General features: G+C 39.6%; 1 protein-coding gene across 5 annotated transcripts in view; it reads left to right on the forward strand.

Moving 5' to 3' along the window:
• The first annotated feature begins 254 nt into the window (after positions 1-254).
• The window catches only part of TTC6 (tetratricopeptide repeat domain 6), a 225,790-nt gene continuing 208,453 nt past the window's right edge, over positions 255-17,591 (forward strand). For all 5 annotated transcript variants that reach the window (XM_047739120.1, XM_047739121.1, XM_047739123.1 and 2 more), the window contains exons 1-2: positions 255-367; positions 9,769-10,695. In XM_047739120.1, coding sequence (XP_047595076.1) covers positions 9,784-10,695 — 912 coding nt within the window. In that variant the 5' untranslated portion in view covers positions 255-367; positions 9,769-9,783. The remainder of the gene's footprint in view (positions 368-9,768; positions 10,696-17,591) is intronic.

The raw sequence follows: 17,591 nt of genomic DNA on the forward strand, positions 1-17,591 counted from the left end.
TCATAAATGGCCGATCTAGGAGAGTCCAGGCCAGGAAGCTCTTTGGGACTAGCAAGTGTACAGCCCAGGAAGCAGAGGCCGCTCAGCTTAAGTTTTGGCTTCTGGACCAAAGGCACCCTTGGAGCGGGTTCCGTCGGCTTGAGACCCGCAGCGCGGAGGGATCCACAAGAGTCAGAGTGCGGGCACGAGGCGGAACCGGACGCGCTGCTTGTTGCCGAGCAACGGAGCGCGTTCTTCCTCCCGGTAGAGCCTGTCCGAGCCCACCCGGCTGCTCGGCCCCCGGAAGGCGGGCAGGATATAACGCCCGGCTGAGGCACTGTCAACCTTCTCGCCATCTGAATGGGAGCAGAGGCGTCCCGGCAGGCGGGTGAGAGACCGGCTGGGGCGCTGGTGACTTCGTCTGGGAGGCTGTGAGAAGAGGCTGCGATATTTGGGCGGAGCAATCGTCGTCTCCCGTTCTGCCTCTTTAATCCACACCAATTGCCGAGAAAATCAGCGTAGAAAATAGGGCTGGGGTTGGGGATGGTATCGGGTCTAGAGTAGGCTTCGATGCCCTCCGAAAGAGTGAAAACCTGGTGGAACGGAAAGATAGGTAGATTGTGACGACCAGGCTGTGGGGAAAGGAAAAGGAGTCAGGAAGGCGAAAGACAGGGAGGGATCAGAGGGAATGTGGCAAGGGAGAAAGGTCGCAGTGGAGGGAATTTAATTTCCAACTGCCTGACCTTTCCTGGTATCCCTTGACAGGGGCTGATTGTTTGGGGCAAGCCTTACACACCATTAGGTGATCTCACCCACTAAGGTCAGTGTGTCTTATTTTGGAATAGGAAGCTGTTTTCTGAGTGTGGCCCAAAAACTCTTTGGTGGGCAGTGGGACATTGCAGGGTTCATGAAAGGATTATCTAGCATCCAAGACCACAGATCCACAGTGAAACTATCGCGAACTAACATTGCAAGAATTTAAAGTTCGATAGTTCTTTTTATTATTCAACGTTCAAATATAAAATTTCAACAAATCGTTTATTTTCCTGTTTACAGCTTTATAAAGGTATAATTTATATTCCATAAACTGCAGAGAACATACAGATTAGTAGTTAGTATAATGTATTACAATATAATGTACAGGTGTACAATTTGATAAGTTTTGACGGATGTACACATCTTTGAAACAATTACTACAATCAAGATAACTGACTCATTTTTTCCCCAAGTTTTTATTTAAATTTCTGATAACCTTTCCATTCCTCTGTTCCCTTTGGTATCCATCCCTGTTCTCACCTGCTCTAACTGCCCCCTACCAGCTACTGATCTGCTATGTGACACCATAGAATCGGTTGCATATTCTGGAATTTCATATAAATGGAAGTATACAATATATACTGTTTTGTATCTGGTTTCCTTTACCCAGCATAATGATTTGCCAGGACCTTTGCCTCGATTACTGTAGCTTCATATTCAGTTTTGAAGTTGGATCGTGTAAGTCCTCTAATTTTTTTTTAAAGATTTTATTTATTCATTTGACAGACAGAGATCACAAGTAGGCAGAGAGGCAGGCAGAGAGAGAGAGAAGGAGAAGCAGGCTCCCTGCTGCCCAGAGAGCCCGATGTGGGGCTCGATCCCAGGACCCTGGGATCATGACCTGAGCCGAAGGCAGAGGCCTTAACCCACTGAGCCACCCAGGTGCCCCAAGTCCTCTAATTTTTTAAAAAATAATTTTAATGATTTGAAGTTATTTAAACTTGTATGTGCATTTTAGAATCAGCTTGTAATTTCTGTTAAAAAAAAAAAAAAAAAGCCTGGCGGAATTTTGATTGGAATTGCATGGGATCTATAAATCTATGTGGGGATAATTGCTGTTTTAAACAATGTTGAGTCTTCTAGTTAACAAACATGGTTTGGAATTTTATGTAGGTCTTTAATTCCTCTTAGCAATGTTTTGTAATTTTCAGTGTAGGGATTTTGGACTTCTTTTGTTGGACTTATTCTCAAGAATTTAATGTCTTTTTGGGTATTACTTTCCAGTGGTTTGATACTAACATATTAAAATACGGTTGATTTTGTATGTTAACTTGTTTCATACAACATTAATAAGTCACTTATAGACAACTAGAGATTGTTTTGTAGATTCCTTGGAACCGTTGACCTAAAAATCATGTTACCACAAATAAGAACACTTTTACTTTTTCCTTTCCAATTTATTCCTTTTCCTCACCATATTGCAATGGCTAGGACCTCCAGTACAATGATGAATAGATGTGGTAAGAGTTGAGGCACTTTTTAATATTTTGTTAATGAATATAAAGGTCCACCTACTTGCTTTCATTAACAATGTTACAATGAGCAATGAAAAAAAAAGAGTTGTTACACTTTTGCCTAGTTTTCAGTTTTAGTGGGAGAGCAAAAATATAATGTTAACTGTATTTTTTTTGTAAATTCTCTTAATCAGATTGATGTTCCCTATAAAACATATTTGCACAATTATTTCTTTATTATTATCATGAGTGGGTGTTGGATTTTGTCAAATGGGTTTCTACTATCCATTGAAATGGTCATATATTTTCTTCTATTTTCTATTCATACAGTGAACTATGTTGATTTTCAAATGTTAAATCGGAATTTTCAGCCCTGAGATAAACTCTTTATGATCAGTATATATTATACCTTTAAAAATTTACTTCTGGATTTGATATACTAATATTTTTACTTAAGATTTCTGGATCTAGGGGCACCTGGTTGGCTCAGTGGGTTAAAGCCTCTGCCTTTGGCTCAGGTCATGATCCCCAGGATCCTGGGATCAAGCCCTGCATTGGGATCTCTGCTCAGCAGGGAGCCTGTTTCCCTCTCTCTCTCTGCCTACTTGTAATCTCTGTCAAATAAATAAATAAAATCTTTAAAAAAAAATTTCTGGATCTATATTCATGAGGGATCATGAATATAGGGAAAAAGCATTTCCCTTTAAAAAATTCTTTTGTGAGGTTTAGTATTATAGTTATGTACGTCTCAAAATGTTACCATATTTTCTGAAAACACTTGTGTAAGTTTGGTGTTCTTTCTTGACTACTTGAGAGAATCACCTGTACCTGGAAGTGTCTTTGTGGTAAGATTTTTGGTAATGAATAAGCTTATTTAATATAGGACTATTAGGATTTTCTGTTTCTTATGTTAATTTTTGCTAAATTGAAAATTTCAGAGATTTGACCATTTTATCTAAATTGTTAGATTTGTTGCTATAAAGTTGTTTATCTTCTTATCCTTTCATATCTTTAGGACCTGTAGTGAAAAGCACTTTTTTATTCTTGATATTAGTGATTTTTTTCTCTCTTGTTTATTCTTTTTTTTTTTTTTAAGATTTTTTATTTATTTACTTGACAGAGAGCGAGATCATAAGTAGGCAGAGAGGCAGACAGAGAGAGAGAGGAGGAAGCAGGCTTCCTGCTGAGCAGAGAGCCCGATGCAGGGCTCGATGCAGGGCTCGATGCAGGGCTCGATCCCAGGACCCTGGGATCATGACCTGAGCCGAAGGCAGAGGCTTAACCCACTGAGCCACCCAGGCGCCCCTCTCTTGTTTATTCTTAAACAGTCTAGGTAGCGGTTTTCTCAAAGAATTTTGTTGATGTTATTGAAAAACCAGTTCTTGGCTTCTTATTTTCTCAAAATTTTTTTTTTAATTTTCTGTTTGATTGATTTATGTCCTTATATCCTTATATTTATCTTGGGTACACTTTACTCCTCTTTTTTTAGATTCTTAAAGTAGAACCTTAGGTTATTGATTTTAGACCTTTTTGATTTAAGAATTTAATCTGTACTGTTCCTTTTAGGCACTACTTTAGCTCCATCTCACACATTTGATATGTTGTATTTTCATTATTATTTAGTCTAAAATATTTTCTAAGATTTAATATTTTTGTATTCCATTTTATTGTCCATTGATTTTTTGGTCACACTTCTTTGTATGGCTTTAAAAAGCTGTTTCTCTAGGAATTACAATATACATTCTTAACATTTCACAGTCTGGAGTTAATGTCAAACTAGTTCACATAAAATGTAGCACTCTTACAACTATAGTGACCTTACTGACCCTATCCCGGTCTTTTTGGTTCTTTTCATATGTGTTGCATCTATGTATACAAACACCGCACAAGACAATTTGGTTTTCATACAACTGAAAAAAAGAAGACTAAGAAATGGTATTTTAAACTCATTCAGATATTTTCCATCTCTAATCTTTATTCCTTCCTGAAGATTCAGATTTTCCTCTTATATAATCTCTCATCAGTCTGAAGTAAAACCTTTATTATTTCTTATAGTTTTGTAGTCTGCTGGTGAGCAATTCTTTTAGCTTCCTTGTGTCTGAATATGTGTTCATATTGGTTTCATTTTTTTAAAGAATATGCTTGTTAGATACATAATTCTTTGTCAATAGTTATTTGCTTTTTAAGCATATTACAAATCTTGTTTCACTATCTTTTGGTTTCAGTGGTTTTTAATGGGAAGTTTTTGTCATTTCTATAAAAAATGTATTGTTTTTCTCTCTCTGCTCTCAGTATTTTATCTTTATCTTTGATTTCCAGTAGCTGACATGTGGTTTTCATTGGTTTTATCCTGCTTGGAATGTACTGGGTTTCATTAGGTATTTCTTCAGGTTTGAGAGGTTTTCTCACACTTATTTGTTTAAGTATTTTTTCACCCCATCTCCCTCTCCTTTCAGGATATTGCTTACCCGTATGTTAGAACTTGTGATACTGCTTCACTGGGTTCTGAGGGTGTTCCCTGCACTGCCCTCCCCCTAGCTCTCTTCTTTCTCTTTTAAATATTGAATGATTCCTGTTGATTTATCTTCCAATTCACTGACTCTTTTCTCTGACTTCTCCATTCTGTTAGTCCAATTTTTATTGAAAGTATTGTATTTTTCAGATATAAAATTTCTATTTTTTCACTTTTATGTCTATCCTAAGACTTTCTATCTTTTTATTCCTCATTAGCCTATCTCCCTTTACTTCATTAAACATAGTTATAATAGTTTCCTTAAAGGCCTTTTTTAATAATTTCAACTTTCTGTGTCGTCTCTGGACTGGTGTCTGTTCATTATGTTTGTCCTTGAGAATGAGTCACATTTTCCTGGATCTTTTTATGCTGAGTAATTATTTTTCTTATTATATCCTGGATGTTGTTAATGTTTTGTTGTGTAGGCTGTGGATTCTGCTTATGCCTCTGAAGAATGTTGATGTTTTTCATTTGGCAGGCAATTCACCAGGTTACACTCACTGTAAGCTCCATCTGACTCTCTATGTTTGGAAGTTAAGTTCAACTAAATCTCGCTTTAGCTTTTTAAGCCATTATTGTGCTGCTTTGAGTTTGTCCTACATAGGTACAGTTCAGAGGTCAGTCTAAACTTGTATGGGGTTTAGATACAGAATTGGGGGATTACCTTCTCTGGCTCTCTCTCCTTTGGGACTTTTTTCTCACTCCTCAGTGGTGGTTGTTTCCAGCAGTCTTTTCTCCGATTTGTCTGACCAGAATGATGAAGGGCTTTCTATCAAAGTTTTTGCCACCTGCACTATGCCATTCTACAGTATGGATGGCATTTAGGGAAAGGCCACAATAGACCTGGAAACTCACCTCCAGACTGGTGTTTCCACAAGTGTCTGCTCTCTTCCACATTCTGCCTGCTTTTGTTTACTTCGAAGAATCCTCAGGTATTTGTTTTTTATATTTTTCCCAGAGTTTAGCAACTGTTATTAGTAGGGGATTTTCTATAGATGTGGAAGTGGAACTCCAACAAATTACTTTTGAAATTGAGAGCATGCAACATTTAACATGTCAAAACCATGGTGATAATAATAATAAAATTCTTTTATTTTCCTGTTTTGGCTATCTGAGCAAATTAGATGGAGGAAGTTCAAGAAGGAAAGACAGAACGTGGGGAGAAGAAAAAGGCAGGGAGATATTTCATTGTTCCATTACCTGCTATGTATTTATGTTTGTATGTATACATATCACAAAGGCTATGGGCATATTCTAGGTACTGGTTTTAACAGTAGAATGTTTTTAGAGTCTTGAAATTTCTATCGGCTTCTGAATAATTTTTAACCAGCACAATGTAAGTGTGAGTTACTATCATTGATATGCTTAAGATTAAAGACAGCAAAACAAATATTATAGAAAGTATCAAAAAATAGAAAAAAATACAATTATCTTATTCTTTTAGCAAAGTTGTTAAAATGATCATAATTATCTATTAAGCTTTTTCATAAATTATAATCAGTGCAAAAACAGGTCTCACTTCTACCACTGCTATTGCAAAAATAAGTAGTTGTTTTCAGAATATTTTTATTTTCCTTGCAATGTGAAGATTTTACTAGATGTGATAGACTTTCTTTGGACTTAGATATTTCTTTTGGAACTTATGTGTGTACTGGAAGTTGATGTTGATGTGAAATTTAGGAAGAGAATTGAGTTGATATTTGGCCATGGACCCAAGAGAACCTAAATCTTGTTCTTAACAGTGTCACCCCTCCCACTGAGGTACCCATTACTATACATAGACAAAGTCAAGGCCTCCATCTAACCAGCTGGCACTTTGGCTCTATTCTCAATATAATAATCTGAGGAAACAGGCCTAACATATAAAGGATTTCTTTCCCTATGTGAGGTGGTTCCATGTTGCGTAGAACCAAGTTTTCTGGTGGTCTGCTCTGTTCATTTCTACCTTAGTTGAAGTCTAGAGCAGAGTATGGATATTCTGTTCCAATAGGAGGAATGGCCACATCTGCAAGAACGAGAGAGCAACCTGCCCCAGAATCTAGAGAATCCACTAGTCTGCTCTCTTTGGGTTCTAGCCATTTATGGTTGGAGAGCTTGATTCTCATGTCTGATCACACCTTGTAGGAGAGGAAAGAATGCTGGCTCTTGGCCTTTCTGATTGCCTCACTGTTCAGGCACTGAACCTCCTGGGAGAGGAAAAAGGAAAAGGTTCAGAGTTCCAATAATTGGGGAAGAAGCAGAAAGTGAAATTACTGAAATTACTACTCAGGTTGTAAAGATTTCAAGCACATTCTGTCCCATTTTAAAGTATAAAGTAAACTTAGCCTGAATTGTGAGCAGCAGGCTTGATACCTTAATACTTTTGGTGATAGTTACATTATTTTTCCTTAAGAATCTCCAAACCAGGGGTGCCTGGGTGGCTCAGGGGTTAAAGCCTCTGCCTTCGGCTCAGGTCATGATCTCAGAGTCCTGGGATCCAGCCCTCCACTGGTTCTCTGCTCAGCAGGGAGCCTGCTTCCCCCCTGACCCCCTGCCTGCCTCTCTGCCTACTTGTGATCTCTGTCTGTCAAATGAATAAATGAACTCTTAAAAAAAAAAAAAAAAGAATCTCCAAACCAGAACTGGTCTCTTTCTTTTAATAAATTACTACCCAAAAAAGGGAACATGTTATTTTCCCATGAGACTGGATGTTTAAAAGTCGTTTTACATATTTTGTAGTGTTGAGGGTTGGGTGGGGGAAGGAAAGTCACTAAGCTTTGTGGACCGCCCCATTTAGCATTGAGATATCACCTACCTTGAAAACACAATAGAAGTTCTTGTCAAAGGTAGAAGTTCTATATCCTATTGGTTTATTTTTACATGTGAAGAGCAACTTTCCTATGAAGAACTCAAGGGAATGTACTGAGAAATGTTAGACAATGAACACTTGATAAACTTCAATAGCAAACCAAAAGCCTGAGAGAAGTTAGGATGGGAATACAAAGCAGGAACTAAGAAACAAAAGGGAAGTGCAGTTGGGAGAGTCAAGTCAGATTCTCATCAAGTATTAATGTGCCTCTGTTCCGTGCTCTCTTCCAGTTACAGCCTTTTGTAGGAAGAAATGCAGATGGTGTCAGTGTGAGCATATTACCACCTGTGCAAACAATAATAGCCAAAACACTATGAGGAGGATTATACAGCATGTTTTATAAAAAGGGAAACTTCCTTAAGGGTTTTAGAAATCATTTCTAGGGGTGCCTGGGTGGCTCAGTGGGTTAAGCCTCTGCCTTCAGCTCGGATCATGAATTCAGGGTCCTGGGATCAAGCCCCGCATCCGGCTCTCTGCTCAGCAGGGAGCCTGCTTCCCCCTCTCTCTGCCTGCCTCTCTGCCTACTTGTGAGCTCTCTCTCTATCAAATAAATAAATAAAATCTTTAAAAAAGAAAAATCATTTCTAATATTCCTATATTATTGTGCAAAAAAGAGCAAACAGTATATTATTTTCACTTTTTAAAATGAAATCTGGTTATGGATAGAACTGAACTCTTCAAGGTCTGGGCATTGGTGGAGATGGGTACAGAAAGAGTGCCTATTGATTCCCAGATGAGAGCTCTGCCATGTAGCAGGGTCTTCTGTTTGAGAATCGCCAGCAGATATTAGATATTAAAAGCAATATGACTATATTTAGAGGCTAAATAGGATGTTTTGTTCATATTGCCCATAATATATGGTAAATGAATAAATCTAATTGTAAAGATAATTTTTTTATGAATTAATGTAAGTCCAATCAAGAATGTGGATAAGATGATAAGCAAAGAAATGCAAAGCAAAATAAAATTTTTTTCCATATTTAAGTGTTAAATCTGTCTTTTTTTGGTATATGGCATAAAATGAAGTCTAATTTCCTCCTCTCCCTGTCCAATAATCTACCAATTGCCTCAGCACAACTTATTGAATAATTCTTATTGACAATTTAACACTGTTTTTACAATATAACTCATAGTGTTTTTAATTCTTTTGCTCAGTCTATGTGATGATTCTAACAATAGTATATTCAGTTTAATTAATTTATTTTTATGTTATGAAGGATCTTTAATCACTTTCATTTACTCCTTCTCTTTGGCCAGATCCTGTCAGTTCTACCTGTTATGTCTCTGTTTTCACTCTGCTCCATTACCAATGCCAGCCAGGCCTTACGCTCAAGCTGTGGAGATTCTTCTTGGCCTCTCTCCCTTTATTCTTTGTCCCATTCAATATCCCCCAAGCACCCGATCCTATCAAGCCATATTCTGTTAAAAATTTTTGAATGGTTTTCAGTAGCCAAGAGAAAAAGTACGAATATTTGGCGTGCGAGGCCTTGTGATCTGGCTGCGGCCTACTTTGTGGCAGATCACGTTGCCCCCGGCATACAGTCTGCTCCAGCTCTGCAGGCATATTGAGGGAAGTGGGCTGGATGAGGGACGGAGGCACCCACCGCCAGTTGGAGAAGGAAGAGGAAACTGCCATCTTGCCCCAAGAGTAGGGATTTGGCCCTTACATTGCCAGAACCTTCATTTTTTTTCCCCTCCCCAGAGAACCTGTTTATCTGGAATTTTGTGAAAATGTCTCATTTTAAAATTGTTGGTACAAATTTGTATCTTTGAAAAATTTGGGGCAATTGTAAAATCTGTTTGTGGGCTAGCTTCCAATCAGTTGATGGTCTCTATTCTCTCTTAGGGTTTCTTTAGATTCTCTCTGCCTGTCTCTCTTGTCTGGAATTGGGACATTACATTATAGTCTAAAGAAATGTTAAAACCAATCGGAGTTTCAGAAATTCCTACTGTAAAAAGGTTACTGCTTTGAAGGTTTTCCATGGTTCCTGTGAAAAGGCCAATAGTTGGATTTAAAATGACATAAACTAAAATTACCCACTTGGGCCTCTGGGAGCACACAGAGCGTTGTACCTTAAGAGGTTTTTTTTGAGTTCGACTTGTATTTATCGACTTGAGTTTTGTTATAGATAATGTAATATATTGTCATTATTTCACAGGACAAATTAGCCAAGATGTCCGCAGTTTCGAAGCATTTTGGACTGAAATACAAAGAAGAGTCCTACATCTTTAAAGAGCTTGAGAGGATTCGACAGGAAACTAAAAAAGATCTTCTCCAATTCCAGCAGAAGTTGGCCCCCAAGCCGGCTGTGGATGAAACTTCAGTGTGCGGCCTCCAGGCCCCGGGCCCTGCCCCTCCTGGGGAGAAGGGCAGCGCCGCCTACGATGGACCCCAAAAGCCATCAGGGTCCCCTCGAGCTAAAGGCCCTACGACCCTCACTGCGGCCCTCCTGCAGCAGGCGCCTCGAGGCGCAGCGCGGCCTCCGGCCCCGAGCGAGGAGGCCGCTCTGGGAAAGACCCGGCGGTTTCGCCCCCAGGACTTCTACTTGCGGAGCTCTGCGTTCCTCCGGCACCCGCTCCCGAAAAAACCGCCGGTCATCGCCTCCAGGGCTGGCACGTCCAGACCGTTAGTCCTGATGCCGCCCCCTGCGGCAAGGGAGAGGCCCGGGGCGCGCCTGGGCGGGAGGAGCCCGCGGCCCACGGGTCCCAAACCCGTCCCGCACGCCGGCCGGGAGCGCGGCGTGAAAGAGGGCAGGGCTCTGCCCGCAGAGGCCCGCCAGGCCAAACCGAGGACGCGCAGCTCCATTTCCAGCCGGGAGGGCGACGCGGAGGCCGGCGGCCTGCGGAGGAGAGCCAGGGCTCACAGCCGACCGCTCGGGTCAGTTTCCGAAAGCCAGCGGGGGAGCATCCGGCTGGGCGGCTCGCGGGAGGCCGCCCGGCAGGCCGCTCAGCCCGTGCGAGTGATCCCGACTTCCATAGAGGAGATAATCGCCTCCTTGCATTCGGAGGCCCAGCTGGCCTCCGACCAGACCGTCAAAGAGCTCATCCAGAGTGTCCTCGGCGAGAACTACGACATTAAAATGGAAGTAGGTGAACCAGAAGGAGAATTAATATTTTTCCTGGATAAATGCAACTTAAGGAAACATTCATAGCATATTTAAGTGCATCGGGTGTGTTACAAGCTAGATAAGCTAGACAAAACACCAGGGTCTTATTCGAGGGCTTAGAATTTGGAATTCGAATTTTAAAATATTCCATCCAGGGGAGTGTATACTCTTTCAGTGAAAGAAATTGAGAGATTATCTCAAAAATTAGCTCAAAGTACATTGGTTGTAGACTCGAGTAATAAATACATCACTGGTAACTTTTCGTTTCAAAGTCGTTGTGACTATTGAGTATCAAAATAACAGATGTTTTCTATAGAAAACTCAGTCATTTTCTGTTATAGTTTAGGATTGGCAGTAAATTTTTATACTAAGCAGATCACTATATTACTGTTAAGAAGTTGAATTTGTAGTTCTTTGATATTTTTAGGGAAAAATCACTCTTAATATATAAGTTTTTAAAGATTTTATTTATTTATTTGACAGAGAGAGAAGTGAGAGAGAGCAGGAGGCAGGGAGGAGGGGGCAGAGGAAAAAGGAGGGATAGAAGGAGAGAGAGGGTAGAGGGAAAGGAAGGGGTTGAGCAAGAGGGAGAAGCAGGCTCCTGGCTGAGCAAGGAGCACCTTGAAGTGGGGTTCCATCCTGAGCCTAAGACAGATGCTTAACCAACTGAGCCACTCAGGCACCTCTCTCTTAAAATGTTTTTTAAAAAATTTACTTCCTAGGCCTTCCCAGTTATAGAGATGCTAAGTGATTCTTTTGTGCCAAGCAAAATGAGATATTGTATGCATTTGTCCCAGAAACCTCATCAGGTGGATACCTATAAAAGCCCCATTTTATACAGGATGTTTCCTAGCTTTAGTGTTGTTAAAGGATTGGCTCAATGTCCCAAACTAAGAAATGGCAGAGCTGATTCTACCCCAGGTGGTCACACCCCAGAGACTGTACCGGAAACATTCCTAAACTGTCCATTCCTTGATTGTGATATGTACCCAGCAGGGAGCAAAGCTAGATAGGATAAGTTAAGATATATATTTTTAAAGATTTTATTTATTTATTTATTTGACAGACAGAGATCACAAGTAGGCAGAGAGGCATGCAGAGAGAGAGGAGGAAGCAGGCTCATAGAGGAGCAGAGAGCCCATGTGGGGCTCGATCCCAGGACCTGGGGATCATGACCTGAGCCAAAGGCAGAAGCTTTTTTGTTGTTCTTTTTTTTTAATTTAATTTTTTATTTTTTAATTAATTAATTAATTTTTAAAGATTTTATTTATTTATTTGACAGACAGAGATTATAAGTAGGCAGAGAGGCAGGCAGAGAGAGAGGAGGAAGCAGGCTCCCTGCTGAGCAGAAAGCCCAATGTGGGGCTCAATCCCAGGACCCTGGAATCATGACCTGAGCCGAAGGCAGAGACTTTAACCCACTGAGCCACCTAGGCGCCCCGTAATTTTAAAATTTTTTATTAACATATAATGTATTATTAGCCCCAGGGGTACAGGCCTGTGAATCGCCAGGTTTACACCCTTCACAGCACTCACTATAGCGCATACCCTCCCCAATGTCCATAACCCAACCATCCTCTCCCTCCTCCACTCTCCCCGCCCAGGAACCCTCAGTTTGTTTTGTGAGATTAAGAGTCTCTTATGGTTTGTCTCCCTCCTGATCCCATCTTGTTTCATTTTTTTCCTTCCCTACTCCCCAAACCCCCCATTACTTATTTATTTGACAGATATCACAAGTAGGCAGAGAGGCAGGCAGAGAGAGAGGAGGAAGCAGGCTCCCGACTGAGCATAGAGCCCGATGTTGGAATTGATTCCAGGACCCTGGGATCATAACCTGAGCTGAAGGCAGAGGCTTTAACCCACTGAGGCACCCAGGCACCCCTGACCCTGACAGATTCTTCATATCAGGGAGATCATATGATAATTGTCATTCTCTGATTGACTTATTTTGCTCAGCATAATACCCTCTAGTTCCATCCACATTGTTGCAAATGGCAAGATTTTATTTCTTTTGATGGCTGCATAGTATTCCATTGTATATATATATATATACCACTTCTTCTTTATCCATTCATCTGTTGATGGACATCTAGGTTCTTTCCATAGTTTGGCTATTGTGGACATTGCTGCTATAAACATTCGGGTGCACGTGCCCCTTTGGATCACTACATTTGTATCTTTAGGATAAATGGCCAGTAGTGCGATTGCTGGGTCGTAGGGTAGCTCTATTTTCAACTTTTTGAGGAACCTCCATGCTGCTTTCCAGACTGGCGGCACCAGCTTGCATTCCCACCAACAGTGTAGGAGGGTTCCCCTCTCTCCGCATCCTCGCCAGCATCTGTCATTTCCTGACTTGTTAATTTTAGCCATTCTGACAGGTGTGAGGTGGTATCTCATTGTGGTTTTGATTTGTATTTCCCTGATGCTGAGTGATGTGGAGCACTTTTCCATGTGTCTGTTGGCCATCTGGATGTCTTCTTTGCAGAAATATTTGTTCATGTCCTCTGCCCATTTCTTGATTGGATTATTTGTTCTTTGGGTGTTGAGTTTGATAAGTTCTTTATAGATTTTATAAATTTTAGGATTATTTGTTCCATTTCTTTGAAAAAAATTAATCGTGTTTTAATAGGGATAGCATTAAATGTGTACATTGCTTTAGGTAGCATAGACATTTTCACAGTATTTTTTCTTCCAATCCATGAGCATGGAATGTTTTTCCATTTCTTTGTGTGTTCCTCAATTTCTTTCATGAGTACTTTATAGTTTTCTGAGTATAGATTCTTTGTTTCTTTGATTAGGTTTATTCCTAGGTATCTTATGGTTTTGGGTGCAATTGTAAAGTATCATATCATCTGTAAAGAGTGATATTTGACTTCTTCTTTGCCAATTTGGATGCCTTTAATTTCTTTTTGTTTTCTGATTGCTGAGGCTAGTACTTCTAGTATTATGTTGAACAGCAGTGGTAATAATGGATATCCCTGACATATTCCTGACCTTAGTGAAATAGCTCTCAGTTTTTCCCCATTGAGAATGATATTTGCTGTGGGTTTTTCATAGATGGCTTTGATGGTATTGAGGTATGTACCCTCTATCCCTACACTTTGAAGAGTTTTGATCAAGAAAGGATGCTGTACTTTGTCAAATGCTTTTTTAGCATCTATTGAGAGTATCATATGGTTCTTATTCTTTCTTTTATTAATGTATTATATCACAGTGATTGATTGTGGATGTTGAACTAAACTTCAGCCCAGGAATAAATCCCACTTGGTCGTGGTGAATAATCCTTTTAATGTACTGTTGGATCCTATTGGCTAGTATTTTGGTGAGAATTTTCACATCTGTGTTGATCAAGGATATTATTCTGTAATTCTCTTTTTTGATGGGGTCTTTGTCTGTTTTGGGGATCAAGCTAATGCTGGCCTCATAAAATGAGTTTGGAAGTTTTCCTTCCATTTCTATTTTTTGGAACAGTTTCAGGAGAATAGGTATTAATTCTTCATTAAATGCTTGTTAGGATTCCCTTGGGAAGCCATTTGGCTCTGGGCTCTTTTTGTTGGGACATTTTTGATGACTACTTCAATCTCCTTACTGGTTGTGGGTCTCTTCAGGTTTTCTATTTCTTTCTGGTTCAGTTTTGTTAGTTTATTTGACTCTAGGAATGTATCCATTTCTTCCAGATTGTCAAATTTGCTGGCATATAGTTGCTCATAATATGTTCTTATAATTGTTTGTATTTCTTTGGTTTTTGTTGTGATCTCTCCTCTTCCATTCATGATCTTATTTATTTGGGTCCCTTTCTTTTTTTCTTTTTGATAAGTCTGGCCAGGGGTTTATCAATCTTATTAATTCTTTCAAGGAACCAGCTCCTAGTTTCATTGATCTGTTCTACTGTTCTTTTGGTTTCTATTTCATTGATTTCTGTTCTGATCTTTATTATTTCTCTTTTCCTACTGGGTTTAGGCTTTCTTTGCTGTTCTTTCTCCAGCTCCTTTAGGTGTGGGGTTATGTTGTATATTTAAGACCTTTCTTGTTTCTTGAGAAAGTCTTCTATTGCTATATATTTTCCTCTCAGGGTTGCCTTTGCTGTGTCCCACAGATTTTGAACAGTTGCGTTTCATTATCATTTGTTTCCATGAATTTTTTCAATTCTTCTTATTTTCCTGGTTGACCCATTCATTCTTTAGTAGGATGCTTTTTAGCCTCCATATATTTGGATTCTTTCCAAATTTCCTCTTGTGATTGAGTTCTAGATTCAGAGCATTGTGGTCTGAAAATATGCAGGGAATGATCCCAGTCTTTTGGTACCAGTTGAGACCTGATTTAGGACCCAGGATGTGATCTATTCTGGAGAATGTTCCATGTGTACTAGAGAAGAATGTGTATTCTATTGCTTTGGGATGGAATGTTCTGAATATATCTGTGATGTCCATCTGGTCCAGTGTGTCATTTAAGGCCTTTCTTTCCTTGTTGATCTTTTGCTGGGATGATCTGTCCATTTCAGTGAGGGGGGTGTTAAAGTCCCCTACAATTATTATATTATTGTATTATTGTCGATGTGTTTCTTTGATTTTGTTATTAATTGGTTTATAGAGTTGTCTGCTCCCATGTTAGGGGCATAGATATTTAAAATTGTTAGATCTTCTTGTTTGGACAGACCCTTTAAGTATGATAGAGTGTCCTTCCCCATCTCTTATTATAGTCTTTGGCTTAAAATGCAATTGATCTGTTATAAGGATTGCCACCCAGCTTTCTTTTTCTTTTTTTCTTTTTTTTTTTTTTAAATATTTTATTTATTTATTTGTCAGAGAGAGAGAGGGAGAGAGAGCAAGCACAGGCAGACAGAATGGCAGGCAGAGGCAGAGGGAGAAGCAGGCTCCCTGATGAGCAAGGAGCCCAATGTGGGACTTGATCCCAGGACGCTGGGATCATGACCTGAGCCGAAGGCAGCTGCTTAACCAACTGAGCCACCCAGGAGTCCCCCCAGCTTTCTTTTGATGTCCATGAACATGCTAAATGGTTTTCCACTCCCTCACTTTAAATCTGGAGGTGTCTTCGGGTCTAAAATGAGTTTTTTGTAGGCAGCATATTGATGGGTTTTGTTTTTTTATCCATTCTGATACCCTGTGTCTTATGATTGGGACATTTAGCCTATTTACTTCAGGGTAACTATTGAGAGATATGAATTTACTACTATTGTATTGCCTGTAAGGTGACTGTGACTGTATATTGTCTCTGTTCCTTTCTGGTCTACTACTTTTAGGCTCTCTGTTTGCTTGGAGGACCCCTTTCAATATTTCCTGTCGGGCTGGTTTGGTGTTTGCAAATTCTTTTAGTTTTTGTTTGACCTGGAAGCTTTTTATCTCTCCTTCTATTTCCCGTGATAGCTTAGCTGGATATAGTATTCTTGGCTGCATGTTTTTCTCATTTAGTGCAGTGAATATATCATGGCAGTTCTTTCTGGCCTGCCAGGTCTCTGTGGATAAGTCTGCTGCCAATCTAATAATTTCTACCATTGTATGTTATAGACTTCTTATTGGGAGCTGCCTTCAGGATTTTCTCTTTGTCACTAAGACTTGTAAGTTTTACTATTAGATGATGGGGTATGGATCTATTTTTATTGATTGTTGATTGATTGATTGATTGATTGGATTTTGATCCTTGTTTCCTTTCCATATTAGGGAAATTCTCTAATTTACTCGAATATACCTTCTGCCCCCCTCTCTCTTTCTTCTTCTTCTGGAATCCCACCTAATTATTCTAATATTGTTTCTTCTTATGGTATCACTTATCTCTTGAATTCTCCCCTTGTGGTCCAGTATTTGTTTGTCTCTCTTTTGCTCAGCTTCTTTATTCCCTGTCATTTGGTCTTCTATATCACGAATTCTATCTTCTGCCTCATTTTTCCTAGCAATAAGAGCCTTCATTTTTTATTGCACCTCATTAATAGCCTTTTTGATTTCAGCTTGGTTAAATTTTAGTTCTTTTATTTCTCCAGACTGGGTTTCTGTAATAACTTCCATGCCTTTTTCGAGCTGAGCTAGCACCTTGAGAATCGTCATTCAATACTCTAGATCTGACATATTACCCTTGTCTGTATTGATTAGGTCCCTATCCGTTGGTACTGCCTTTTTTTTTTTTTTTTTTTTTTGTGGTGGGTTTTTCTGCCTTGTCATTTTATCCCAATAAGAGTATATGGATGAGAGAATAAAATATTAAAAGGGTGGCAAAGACCCCCGAAAAATGTGTGTTTTATAATCAGAAGAGACCCCAAATCATGGGGAGAGGAAAGGGAGTAAAAAGAAGTTAAAAAAAATTAAAGAAAATATATATATTAGACTGGTGAATAGGACAGAGCCACCCACTTGTTTTGGGTGTATTTTGGTCTCTTAGAAGAAACTACCTTCCAAAATTTTAAAGAAAGAAATACACACACACACACACACACACACACACACATATGTAAACACGTTGAAGGGATGGAATATGAGTAAAGATGAAGATTTTTAAAAAATTCTGAAAAAGGAGTTGATAAGATAAGTTGTTTGGGAAAAGAGAGAAAAAGAATGTGGAGAGAATTTGCTCAGGCTTGAGACTAGAACAAAGCCCTGTGCTAGATTGCTAAATTTAGGGTATATTTTGATCTATTAGAAGAAGTTGTATCCCAAAGTTTTTTAGAAGAAAAAACCTTATTTAGGGGTACCTGGGTGGCTCAGTGGGTTAAGCTGCTGCCTTCAGCTCAGGTCATGATCTCAGGGTCCTGGGATCGAGCCCCGCGTCGGGCTCTCTGCTCAGCAGGGAGCCTGCTTCCTCCTCTCTCTCTCTGACTGCCTCTCTGCCTGCTTGTGATGTCTCTCTGTCAAATAAATAAAAAATCT

The sequence above is a fragment of the Lutra lutra genome, chromosome 7 (assembly GCF_902655055.1).
Source record: "Lutra lutra chromosome 7, mLutLut1.2, whole genome shotgun sequence".
Classification (NCBI taxonomy): domain Eukaryota; kingdom Metazoa; phylum Chordata; class Mammalia; order Carnivora; family Mustelidae; genus Lutra; species Lutra lutra.